At 43.2% G+C, this 13236-nt stretch overlaps 1 protein-coding gene across 6 annotated transcripts in view; it reads left to right on the forward strand.

Moving 5' to 3' along the window:
- KCND3 (potassium voltage-gated channel subfamily D member 3) overlaps nt 1-13236 on the forward strand; it is a 225329-nt gene that overhangs the window by 196128 nt on the left and 15965 nt on the right. For all 6 annotated transcript variants that reach the window (XM_075121931.1, XM_075121930.1, XM_075121932.1 and 3 more), the window contains one exon: nt 3822-3923. In XM_075121931.1, the coding sequence (XP_074978032.1) occupies nt 3822-3923 (102 nt within the window). The remainder of the gene's footprint in view (nt 1-3821; nt 3924-13236) is intronic.

Below are 13236 nucleotides of genomic sequence, written 5' to 3' on the forward strand. Positions count from 1 at the left end.
AAATTTCAGGCAGGAGGCAGCAAACTGGACATCACCCAGTGATGGAGACAGTAGGGCTGCCTAGAGTTGTGTGAAGACTGGCAGTTGTTCACATGAGCATTTTAGGAGTTTGTCCACATGAATTTTGCACCCTCTGGACTTTGCTTTGAGTTTCAGGGTTGACTGAGCCCACCAGATCAACCTGCAATGGCCCATTTCACCTAATTCCATGTAACAGCACCAAGTGAGCCCTGGTTTCTATCCTGAATCATGAATCACAGTCCCAATTTGGCTTAATGAAAACACAGCCGAGAGATGTCAGTGGGGTTGCACAGGGTGTAAATCAGCACAGAATTTGGCTGCAAGTGACAACGGGGTGAAATTCACTCCTGTGCACAGGGTCTGTACAGGGTCTTTGCCAAGCCGTTGGTCATGCTCCATCATGTTCAGAGACCCACCTCCTGCTCACCCCGAAGAAATGTAGGGCTTATATGGGACATAAGTGATAGATAGGCCTTTTAACTCTTCACAGAGGTGAAGTTCACCCCATGCACATACATAAACTCAGGCACACAAAAGCATATCAACCTTCATGACTGTCCTTCATGGTCTCCTCTTGGACACTATTTCCTTCCCTCGCTCACAGACTACAAAAATAGGTTTAAATCACCATTCTTTCCCAGCAATGTTTTATACCCATCTGAAGATCTTTTAAATAACAACATCTGTTCCAAACTCTGAAAGCCATGGGGCTTAATTATTTAGTTAGCTTGTGGCTCTGTTTCAGGGAGGAAGAGCGAACAGATTCTCAGAGATGAACCATTCACATTCCGTGTGGAGTACAGCTATTAATATTTGATCTCCTGCTAGCCTGGAGGCAAAGGGAATAATGTTCATCACAGGAGCCTAAGACTGAATCCACTTTAACAAATAACTGAACCGATAATGATAGCAACAGAAGATGCTGGTGGAACCGTTTGTGCTGTATCTGAGAAGAAACTGTTGGGGACTCTTGAACTTCCTGCAGCAAAGGAACTGACATTTTGTCAAGAGCAAGAGGAAATACGTCCTCTGTAATCATCGTCAATTTAAAGACGGAGATCAATGGGCCAAAGTTACTCCTGGTGCAATTCCGGGGAGGGATACACTAGATCAATTGTGAAAGGCGAGGAAAATGTACAACGAGGTTTACTGTATGTGAAATAACTTTGTGGAATGCAGGTGCAATGACTCAGTACAACATGACTGGCCTAGTGATCCAGTGCATTCACTCAGCAGTTGCAATATCCACCTGAACATGCCTGCCACATGTCTAGGAAGAGAGGTTTATTGCACTTCCAAGTTGTGTGGAACTGTTGCTCTCAGTAACGCTCACCCCCAAATCCAATTCAGATTTGCCCCAAGGCAACTGTGGTAGCATCATCAAGAAGCGTGTTTCAGCACAGTGTTTGCTGGTCAGCAGCTACCCTGTTTTCCTGGCTTCTCTCTCCTTCCCAAGTCAGACAATTCTTGCAAAGACTTACGGCACTCTGTGCTGTGCAGCTGTCATGGTTACAGTCATTAAAATTATTAACAGGACAGGAAAGGGGTGTGAGGAAGGGAAAAAACAACAAGAAAGAGAGGACATCTTAGACTAATAGCCTTTAAAGTCAGAAGGGAGCATCATGATCATCTAGTCTGACCTCCTACATATTGCAGGCCACAGAACCTCACCCACACACTCTTTGTCATTTTTAAATGCTCTGATGGTGTCAGATCACACACATTGTGATCTAATCTGCTGCCTGCTTGTGTTGCATGTTCCTAGGGCCTGCCTTAGAACACAGGGTGAAATCCACCATCCATCTAAGTTAATGGCAGTTTTACCATTGATTTCAGTGGATCCGGGATTTCACCCATCGACTCTGAGCCTTAGTGTTAAGAGTGGGTGTTGGGAGCCAAAGAAATCTGGCCAAGATTTAGAAAGGTGACACTTGGTTTTGGAAAAAGGAAAGGAGTACTTGTGGCACCTTAGAGACTAACAAATTTCAATTTTTGGCTGCTCAAATGGGCTCATGCTGAACACCCACCCTCTGAAAGCAAGGTGTGTCAAGGCAGGGGCTCAAAATCACTAATCACTTTTGAATCTCCTGGCCTCTGTATCCTAATTGAAGTTGCAGAATAGTGCCCAGGACATGTCTTTGCCTGGGAAATTGTTTGTGTGCATGAATTAAAGTGCACTGGGTTAAGCAAATCTTTCAAATCCAGAGTGCTTGAGTCACTCGTGCATATATGGTAATACACTTTCTGGAATCATTATGTGCTATAGACCCATCATGGATATTTACCTCTTGGCTTTGCTCTTGCTACACTGTGTCCATTAACCATCACTAATCAGAAAAGAAAACCTAGTGTTCTGTATTATTTAAAAGATTATGCAGTATTTTAAAACACAACCTAATATAAATTTGTTATAGTGGTAATTATTTCATGTATTTACCTTTAATGGAGCTTGGGTATAAATATTGAATTAACAATACATTTTTAAAAAGCAAATCACTTCACAGAGAAGGAGGAAGTATTTGCATAGACAAATTTAAAAGAGTTAAAAACTGTTTGATCACTTAATGATAGAAGCTTTATATGCTTACATTAGTCTATACTACTTTTCTATCATTTAGTTCAGTCCTCTAACTAGAAGTTATAGGGTCTGTAGAAAAGACCGAGCCAGGCAGGGGTAACTAATTATAAGAAACCAAACATTAGGTAAATAGATGTTTTTCCTTCTTTCCGAATAGCTTATTTGTTGCTGTAGAGAGATTTCTATCTAGGAGGGCATATTTTTTTCTGGAGAAAATTATGCTCCTGTTACCATATATCCAAGTTAACAAACACACACTGCTGCTGGAGGAGAAGAGAAGGAACAAACAAGGTGTTTTTTACAGTCTCCAAGGAGAGAATAAGAGATAGATAGATATTTCCAATTATTAATCTATGCCAATCAGCTCATAGGTGGGGCAAGTTAGTGATCTGCCCTATTATATATCCTTCTTGTCTCCTATTGTTAACCATTTGTATCGTAGTTACACCTACAGTCTTCCACCATATAGGGCCTTATTGTGCTAGGTGCTGCACAAACATATCGTAAATGACTCTCCATGCCACAAAGTGTTTACAGTCTAGAAGATAAGGCATCACAGAGGGATTTCACATGCAAGCAAGTGGGAGAAACGGGGCATAGAGGAGTTGTGTGCACAATCTGTACCAATTATTGAAATCTCTCTCTCTCTTTCTCTGTCACACACACATCTGAGTCTCACATGATAAGCTATATATACACACACATGCATGTAACACAATCCTCCCATGTCAGAGGCAAGAAACATGTGAGAGATGGGTGTCTCTAGTTGGACATGCAAAATATGGAGATACCCAAAAATATCACTGTGCACTTTTGAGTAGGTAGCCACCTACTCATTAAGGGGAGGCCACTGATGGGCTGTGAGAGGTCATAGAATCATAGAATATCAGGGTTGGAAGGGACTTCAGGAGGTCATCTAGTCCAACCCCCTGCTCAAAGCTGGACCAATCCCCAGCTAAATCATCCCAGCTCTGGTAATGTCTTGAGTCGTCAGATTTCCTTAATCTCCATCAATTGAGTTTTAAAACTGGGCTGCAGGTAGGAAGTGCAAAGGTTGTGCTGATCTTCCCCTAGCCATAAATTCCTTGTATTTTCATCTCGCTGATTTTTCAGGTTCGATGAAAACTTTGTATTTTCTTTCCCCCTATTTTAGTAGAGGTGGAACAATTGGCTTGGTGTGTAAAAGTAAAAATATGTCAATAAATCTTGCTTCTCTTCACAGAAAGCCCGGCTTGCACGGATACGAGTGGCCAAAACAGGCAGTTCCAGCGCTTATCTTCACAGCAAACGCAATGGCCTGCTGAACGCAGCCTTGGAGCTCACGGTACGTGCAGAGAAAATAATCCCTTTCACAGTGGAGTTTGAAAAGTTCTCCATCCCAGTCAAACCCTGTTTTGGTTGTTTCCCCCACCACAAAGACACACCTAATTGCTTGTTATTCAGTGTGACAGCCTCACATGTTGAGTTGTGCTACACTATAATTACACTACAATTTACTGGGTATGCTATCTGTAGAGACAGCTGGAATTCAGCTGCAAAATTGGAGAGGGAGGGAGGGACTTTCTGGGGCTCTTTCTTGAGCTAGGAAAGGATCCATCTTTCTAACAAAGACAGAAATGACAAAGAGCATTAATGGACCAGATCCTCAGATGGTGTAAGTCAGCATAGCTCCATTGAAGCTCTCTGTGTGTTGAAGTCATTGGAGCTGTCCCCATTTATATGAGGTGAGGATCTGGCCCTACCATACATTTCTGTCATCTTTAATAAGGAGTTGCTTGTTTCCAAATCTCTATATCCTCACAAGTGTGCAATACCTTATTACAAAGTGCCATGCTGTGCACAAAGAGCTCAGTAAAAACCTCGCTAATTCACTTTACTAATCCATAGACTGGATGACGCACAACCCAATACCTGTGCATGTGCACACTTGCACACACACACACAAAATGGACTCACTCTCACCCATTTCTCAGCAAAGAGACAGCCCTGTAGTGAGTTTTCATATTGCAATCCACCAGCTTCAATAATTTAACAAAATATTCTGTGGAACACTCACCAGCATGCTCTGATATATCACAAGCCATTCATACCCACAGCTGCCCCCCCCCCTCCAAAAATGGACAAGATTTCTGGTAATGTATTATTCTTGATTAGTTACAAAAAAAAAAAAAAATTTGTTCCCCAGGGGCTTGACCCTGCAAGGGGCCAGCTGCTGTCAGCGCCTTTTGCCCTTGACATGAGTTGAGGGTGCTTGACCTTTCAGCTCAGCCCTGAACCACAGGTGGCTTGAAAGCCGCACCATACCAGGAGCGGTCCTGGGAGGCAGTGTGATTCAGAGATACCTCTTTGGGGCCCGATTCCTTAATACTTCCGCCTCACTCTCGTGGTGGGGCTAGTGATTTGCTGCTGGCACGACAGCTCACTAGTGGGAGACAGAACCTACTTCCTCCCCCTCTCCCCCGCCACCCGGTCTTGGGCAGAGGGCACTAAGGAAGTCAGCCACACCTGTTGACTCCTGCACTGCAGCTCTAGCTCACCTGTAGAGGGTTTAAATGGGATTCCAACTGCCCTGCATTGCATGCAGTCCAAGTCAAAGTCTAGCTTAGGTTCTGTCTTTTACTCTCTCACTAATGGTTCTCTTGGTCAGGGTGTATCAGCAAGGATCTGCTGTCTCTGGAAAATCACACATCGTATTTATTCTCACACTATAATACTCTAAATACACCAGGAAGTGGCCTCCAAACTGACACACACACACAAATTATGTCATTTCCTCCAGCGTTGGCAACTCTTGTGATTTTACTGCATATCTTGCAATTCAGTGTTTTTGCTACACCCCCAACTCCTGGAGTCAGGTGAATACATCAGAATCTCAGTTTCTTTTAAAAAAATAAGCTTCTAGCCCTTCTGGTTGCAAAGAAAAGCTACAAAACATGAACACTAAAGACTCAAACGTTAGTAGGCAAATAAAAAGAACCAAACATTTATTATTTCCAAAAATCTCATGACTTTGGAACAGTTGGGTTTGGCAATGCTGCTCTTCTGTAGCTACGTCACCATCAGGAGGAGCTTGTGAGTAGAAAAAGCCAGCACTTGCAGAGATGGTGCGTCACTAGCATGAGATCAGGAGCTGCGGTGGGATTCCTGGAACCATTAGCCCTGAAATTATTACAGGCTCACAATTACTGGATTGCAGGAAGGAGGACCCAAAGACTGTCCAGCAGGAGAAGAAAATGTGTCACAGCTCCTGTTCTGTGCAGCTCGATGGTTTTATTTTTAATAGCAAGATATCAGAAGGCTAGTATTAGCTATTCATGAGGAAGGAAAGTTTTAAGTGAGTCAGATTGCTTGGCAGAATCACTGAAAATGAGAGAAGGTTGGTACATTAAAGCCTGCTCAAGATCTGAGCAGGAATTAACACATTTCGTGGATTTAATTTCAAATAAATCAGTCCTTGGTGCACACGGAGAACAGAAATTGCATAACTGAGCCTTGAGAGCTGCCTAATGCTGTGTTCATGCATCCATACTCTGGACCTAATCCTGCAAACACTTACTACTCTGCCTGGTGCTGCTTAATGGGAACATTCAAGGCAGTGAGTGTTTGCAGGTATGAACCCTTCATTTTTACTCAGTTCTTGCCAAGTCAGATGGAACACTTGCCACTGTAAAAGTGGAGACAGGGCTTCAAGATTTGGCCTGCAATGTCTCTGCGTTGCGCTCTCAATCCAACTGCCATTTGAGTTGAGGGAGGGCTGGATCACAGACATAGGAATCACGATGCCCTTTAGGCTGGGCACATGCTATGCAGCCCCTTAATTCTGCCCGTAGCCCCACTGGATCAGTGAGATTACTTACAGAGGAAGGATGCTACTCAAGGGGAGTAAGAGCTGAAGAATCTGACCCTCAGTTGCCATGATGTCTTTTCAAACTGATTCCAAAGAGGCACATTGCACCAGACACTAGATTGGGATGCACAAGAACTGTCTGTCACTGACTCACTGTGTCATTTCATTTCCCCACCTCTCAGGGACAACATATGATATTTACCACCCTTTGTATATGACACTGAGCTCTCTGGATGAAAATGGCTCTGGAAGCACTAAGCAAATCTGAGAGCTAGGTTCTCTTTTTCCATGTTTGTCAAAACCCAGCCCAGCTGAACAGGACATGGGGAATTTTGTCACCTCAGCCTAGTGACCATCCATGTCAGAATCCAATTCACCACTCACGAGCCTTCGGTTCTATTGCAGGCAGTTTCTCTCTTACACGGCAAAGGTCCCCAGCCCCTAATGTCAGTGAGGCCTTCTGAAAATGAGCATTAAATCTTCTCAGCTGGTTGCATTTTTTTTTTTTTAGCACGTACTGTAAACAGGGCTTGCCAATCAAACTGTGAAACTTTTGAAGGAGGCACAGAATGGTTACGACGTGGCCAGGGACTCGGAGAACCAGCTCAGATGTGTTAATAAGATTCTGTTATTTCATCAGGAGGCAACATGCACAGTTACACTGAAAATTTAAATCATGCCCTGGGTTTTGCTGGTCTTTTAATTGTACTATTTAAAAATGCCATGGCAGCTCAGCACAGATGTGTGGCCCTCACTTGATTTTCCAGCCTGTCTCCCCAACGTGAATCCCATCACTTCTCTTTCAACCAAGCCAATCTGCCAGGCAGCTCAAAAATGGCTACTGGGACACAGATGCAAAAGTCCAGAACATATTAGCTTGAGAGCAATAATTGGCTCCTAGGTTCGTTTCTGGCTTTTGCCCAAAATGAGTTAGGAAAGGGGTCTTTTTCTTTTTTTGGCTTTGTGGCTACTGCAGATGTTGTGACAACTGTGAGGGACAGTGGCAGAATCTGGCCAGTGATTTGCCAGTCTCAGATTATTTTAAAATGTACAGAAGAAAGGAATCTATCTTTTGTAGTTGGTGTGTTAGATAATATTTTGGTTCCTGGCTACTGGGTATACTCTCATGGGCAAATGAACATTAATTACATAGTAGCTACACTTGGTTATATGTCCTATTCTTGAAGCAGACCCAGAACTTGCGTCAATATTAATGGAACTTTCATGTGTATATCTAGTGACAAGACTGCCTTAGACTTAGCAATAATTCCAAGTGTAATTACTATGTAGTCCTTATTAGTAATTAGCATGGAATTTTCATTGTTTACTACTATGTAATCAATATATAATTGTTTTGTAAATGCCCAATAGTAACAGTGTGAGATGAGCCAGAATGGAAGCATTAGGACTTATGGGTCCCAAAATACATTATCTGCAGTTCTGAGGGGTTATCCAAGGAAATAACTACCACAGCTACCATTCTGACTGAATGGACAGCATCCTGAGGGCTTTGGGGCATGTCGAAACATGGGTCTGATTCTCCTCTCACACCAGTGGAGTTACTCCTGATTTACGCCAGCTTATGTGCGGGGAGAATCAAGCCATGTGTCTTCAGCTTAGAGCTTGGCAGTGTAAAGAGCAAAAGAGGAGGAGGAGGGATGATCAAAGGAGAGCAGTATGGAGAGAATATTCATTCCCTAAAGGCGGCATCGACTTTCCCTTCAGTGAAATGTGGGTTTGAAGCATTTTGTATTTGCCATGCAGACACTGAATAGGCAGGTTTTGTATCCTTTCATTTATGGGAGCAAGTGATGCAGTGTTAATAGATGGAACATTAGACATGTTCAAGTGTTGATGGGCATGTACCTTGTAGTGGCTGCAGCCTACACAGCATACGTGAGCCTTAATCTCCTCTTGCCATTAACACCTTACAGCTGTGCTGCTGTAAGATCGCTTGTGTAGCCACCCTATGCTGATGGGAGAGAGCTCTCCTGCCAATGTAGCACTGTCCACACCGGTGCTTATGTCGGTGTAATTTACGTTGCTCAGGTGGGTGTTTCTTCACATGCATGACACAAGTTATACCACCAAAAGTGGTCGTGTAGACATGATTCACTTCTTGTTGAAATGATAGGAGGTCTGTATTTTGAAACAAGACGGTTTTGAGATCTGTCTCTTCTTACAACCAAGAACCCTCTGCAGCCACAATATTGATAAAGGGCAGAATCACCCACATGGAAAGAGTAAAATTAGCTTCTGTGCCAGTCCCTCTGTACTCAACTCTGTCCAACTTTGTTCATTGAAACACCAAGCGTAAGAGATAAGACAACCCATGGAGTTCTTCAGATTTGTGAAGCTGGATGCCACACACAGGAAGCAAGTCTTCCACAAGGACACCAGCAGTTCAGTGTGTGCCTTTCAAGTGCAAACTGGGGATGGTAGCTTGTATCATTTTCCCCAGAAGCTTGAAGAGGTAGGATCCCAGATCAAATTCTTAACACTCTCCTGGGCTTTTCATTACAGACAGATTTTTCTTCTAATGAACCCAGATTGCCTTTGCATGGAGCAACGCAGGTATCATTCTCTCCTGGAAAGCGCTTCTGGATAGAACAGCCACTGCCAGGCATTTGTGCGCTCAGACTGTCTATATGCATTTGTTGTTCCAGCTGTTATTATCTTCTGTTTCCCCACTCTTTTTTGCATGTTGAGATGTGCCAGAAATTCAGTGTCTGTTTCTGAATGTACTGAGCTGGAGGAAAAGCAGGAGCAAGGAAGATAAGGCAGTAGTCTGACCCTCGGTACTATTTATTTCTAATAATATTCATCCCACGATCTGTGTTTCCATACGTTTCAAGTCTGCCCTCCGGGGGAGAGGGAGGGAGAGGAGAGAAGTTGCCAACACTATGTATTCTACCGTGGAATTTAGGTCTTCTACCAGAGCCAATGAAGCCTTGTTTTCTTGGCTTTCAAATTCCATTCATATTTGCTCTCCAGCACAACATGCAGGGACCTGGTAAGTGGGAACAAGCTCCTGCCTAACCTGAGCTTGCATCATTGATGCTACTTTCCTAAGTGATCAGTTGGCATGGGCAGAGGAGGGGTGGCAAGTTAATATAGTATGATTTCAATGGTTGGAAGCAAGGACAGTGTCTCTTTCCTATTGGCTGCTTTCTGATATACTCATGTTAAGCATTTTGTTGTTCTGTACCCCTGTTCTTCACATAATATGTAGAATTCCAACGAGTTGGAGCCTGCTGCTATTTGGGCAATCTGTTTTCTTCTTGCAGTTAGAGCAATGTTTCACTAGCTGTGTTAGGTGTCGGCTGATTTCCTGTGGATTTCTAAAGTATTCTGGGTATTCTGCAGGAAGTGACAGATGTCTGCCTTTACTCAGGGTGCCAATGATAGAGTTTCCATCCTTAAATTTCTATAGCATCTGGCAAATTTATCTCATGCAACACATTTAGGACCTGTGCAAAGCAGGGTAAAGGCACCTGTAACAGTCTGTGGCAGTCCCTGCAGTAGGCGTGTTGCAGCGTGTTGTCTCTCCATGCGGTTTAAAATGTGTCCACTTTAGCTTTGGAGCCAGACAAAAACAGTAGAGAGACACCAGACTTGACGATGACCCATACTAATGCTTTAACCACAAAACTATCCTTCCCCCCAATACAGCTACTGCTACAAGTCAATAACCTGTGAGTCCCTGGGAGCAGAAATAAATGGGTCACGCCCCCTCATCACAAAATAATCATGTGTGTCACTGCCCATTTATGACTTTTTCTCATGTTGCTGTTCCAAATGGCTTTTTAACACGAATATCCTGACTGTCCAACCGTTACTGATTTCTGTGAAAAAGCATGCAAATCTCTCTGCACAGATGTCCTGGATCAATGCAATAAACCTTCAGGTCAGTTTGTTTCTATATTCATGCTACAAAGCACCTCTGGTTCTCAGAGAGATTCATGTTACTTAAAGCCGTTTGTTGCAATGGTCTGTTCCTTTCTTCTTTTAAGTGAGATTTAGCTTTATACTGCTGCATTTGCTTTATCACATCAGGTGTCCTCCAAAGGAGATATTCACATGCAAAGTTCTTCTCAGTTTCTATTCCTTCTCTCCATCTCAGTGCGGAGAGGGTTCGCTAGTGACCTCTGCAGGCTTTGCACAGGACCTATTTGCTGTGTTAGTTGACCTGGGTAAGAAAGAAAAACCTAAACTGTTCAGGTGGTTTTTAGCCCAACCGTGAAAATACCTTCTGGAAATGTCCCAGCACAACAGGTTTCAAGGCAACAAAGTGGAAATGCCTCCTACCTAGGAGAGATTCCCTTGTATCAGTCTATAAATAGTGTGTGCAGTCCGTGACCCCGAATTATGCCCTGAGATGCCTCTGGTTTAGCATCAGTCAATTTGCCCGATTTTCAGAAATGCCAAGTTAGACATCACAGTACGATCCTGGGTGTGGTTTCAAAGATGCAGCCAAATGCTCAATATATCACAGGATCCACTTAGGTATGTTGGCCATCAGCTGAGTTAAACACAACTGATTTAAACCCTTTAATAGCCCTAGATGAAGTCAGCCGGTAGATGCCTATGTTAAAATGTTCTGCTTTCTATCCCATTCCACCCATTTTCTTTCTCAAACTTTTGGATACTGCTGTTATGTGCCAGAAACAGGTATGCAAGGCACACGTGTCAACTTTTATCTTTCAGCTTCGAGCATCACAGAGGAGTCTCTCTCCCAGGCATCTACTGCTGAAACACCTAAGGAGCTTAAGGGGGTCACTTGCAAACATTTAATTGTCATTTTAATGTGTCTAATTGTCTGAAAATTTTAGCCACTGAATACACACAAAGATTAATGAGTATGATCGCAGAAAACAGGCCATGAAATTGGGGTGGATTTCAGGGTCAGTGGGTTTAAAGAAAAAATGCTTAGCAAAGTAGCTCTTAAAACTGCAACTATGGAATGGAAGAACTAAAATAATCCTTGTTTTGGAACAGCAGAGAGACTTGCCAAACAGCTTCTTCTTAGCGTCTTTCTTCCCATTTCTGGAGCATATCCGATTTTCAAATTGAGAAGTGAATGATGCATGCAATACTCTGAGAAACAGGCATTTGTATAAGACACGGAGAAACAGCAGATTCACGGGTTTACATACTGTGATAAATAAACCTTGACTGTGGCACTCAAAAAATGTGCTTATTGGAAATCCTCTCTCGTATGTGTGTTTAATCTCTGCCCAGTTTCATGGGGCTCCAGAGAGATCTTAGAGCATATTTATTTTCTTTAAGTAGATATTTACCACATTGAGCAAGCATGCTCAAATAAATTGGTTAGTCTCTAAGGTGCCACAAGTCCTCCTTTTCTTTTTGCGAATACAGACTAACACGGCTGTTCCTCTGAAACCTTTCAGACATCGTCCTTCCTTACCTGACCCAAAAAATCATGTAAATAGTGAATTTAAGTAACTAATGTTTATATATAATTAAATGGATCTAATATCTTTCTGCTGAATGACTCAATTGTAAGAATAATGAAAGATTAGACTCTGAGCTCTCTGGGGTTGGTTGGTTGGTTGGTTGTAGGGTGCCTAGCACAAGGGGGCTCTGATCCCTCTCCAGAGTCCATACATAACGGCAAGAGAAGCAATAACAACATCATGATGGTCTGATGGTCAGCAGACAGGCATAGGCAAGAGGAACATCTAAGTTCTACTCCCAGCTCTGAAGCTGGCTTCCACTACCCCCTCGGGCAAGTCATTTTACCTTTCTATGCATCAGTTTCCCCATAGAGATATTAGTACTGATCTCTATCCGAACGGTGGCATTGGGGTTAGCTGGTACAGACCTTTGAAGACAACAAGCTTCGTCGCAGTGCTGAGTGTTATTATGCACATACTGTACTGCAGCTCTTTTGGATTTCACATTCCCCATTTGGATTTGTTATTTGTAGTAGATAGGGCCATCCTCATTACAGAGCTAGGCTTTCAGTTTGTCTTATGCCTACTATCTGTGTCCCTCACGAAAGACCATTCATCAGCAGCATGAAACCCGCACCCAGTTAGGGGCTTAGAGGAGAGTAAGAACAGAGCAATTTGCAGGTAGCATTCCTTCTCCTAGCTGATCATGATTTGGGAGGCCAGGCTCTCAGCAGCTAGGACAAAACTTCTCAAGAAGACAAGATTAAGCAAAAAACTTTCTGTGGGGTCCCTGCTTTACTGCAAAGGTTTCTTGTGAAGTCAAAAGAACACACACCCACCCACCATCTCAGGTAATTTTTCTTTTATATGGCTTGAATACTTATCACTCACCTGCCCCCAAAATTCAGCCCAATGATTAAACCTGTCTGATACTGCCTGTCCTTTTTGTCTTGCTTGCTAACAGCCAAGGTCTTTTAAAGGTTCTGAGCCTAATGCATCTCAGCTGCGCATGATTCCAGCCCAGCTGGGAATGCCTGCCTGAGCTGAATCTAACGACTCTGCCAGGGAATTTTAACTCAGGAAACCCACCCGGCTGTCTGACTTAGAGTGTAAACTCTTTGGGGCAATTATTGTACAGCGCCTAGCCCGCTGGGGCTGTGATCCATGACTGGGATTCCTAGGTACTACCACAATACAAATAATAATCAATAATATAATCCTAATTAATAAAAGTCACAACCCCCACAGACACCCTCAGAAAACAGGGCTTTTTCTTTTGAGGGGGTGCTGCTAATTCCCTCTGATCAAATCTCTCGTGCCAATGCTACATGTTCCCCAGTAAAATCTACTTCACTTCTACTAATAGTGATGAT

Source organism: Caretta caretta, chromosome 21, assembly GCF_965140235.1.
Source record: "Caretta caretta isolate rCarCar2 chromosome 21, rCarCar1.hap1, whole genome shotgun sequence".
Lineage (NCBI taxonomy): Eukaryota > Metazoa > Chordata > Testudines > Cheloniidae > Caretta > Caretta caretta.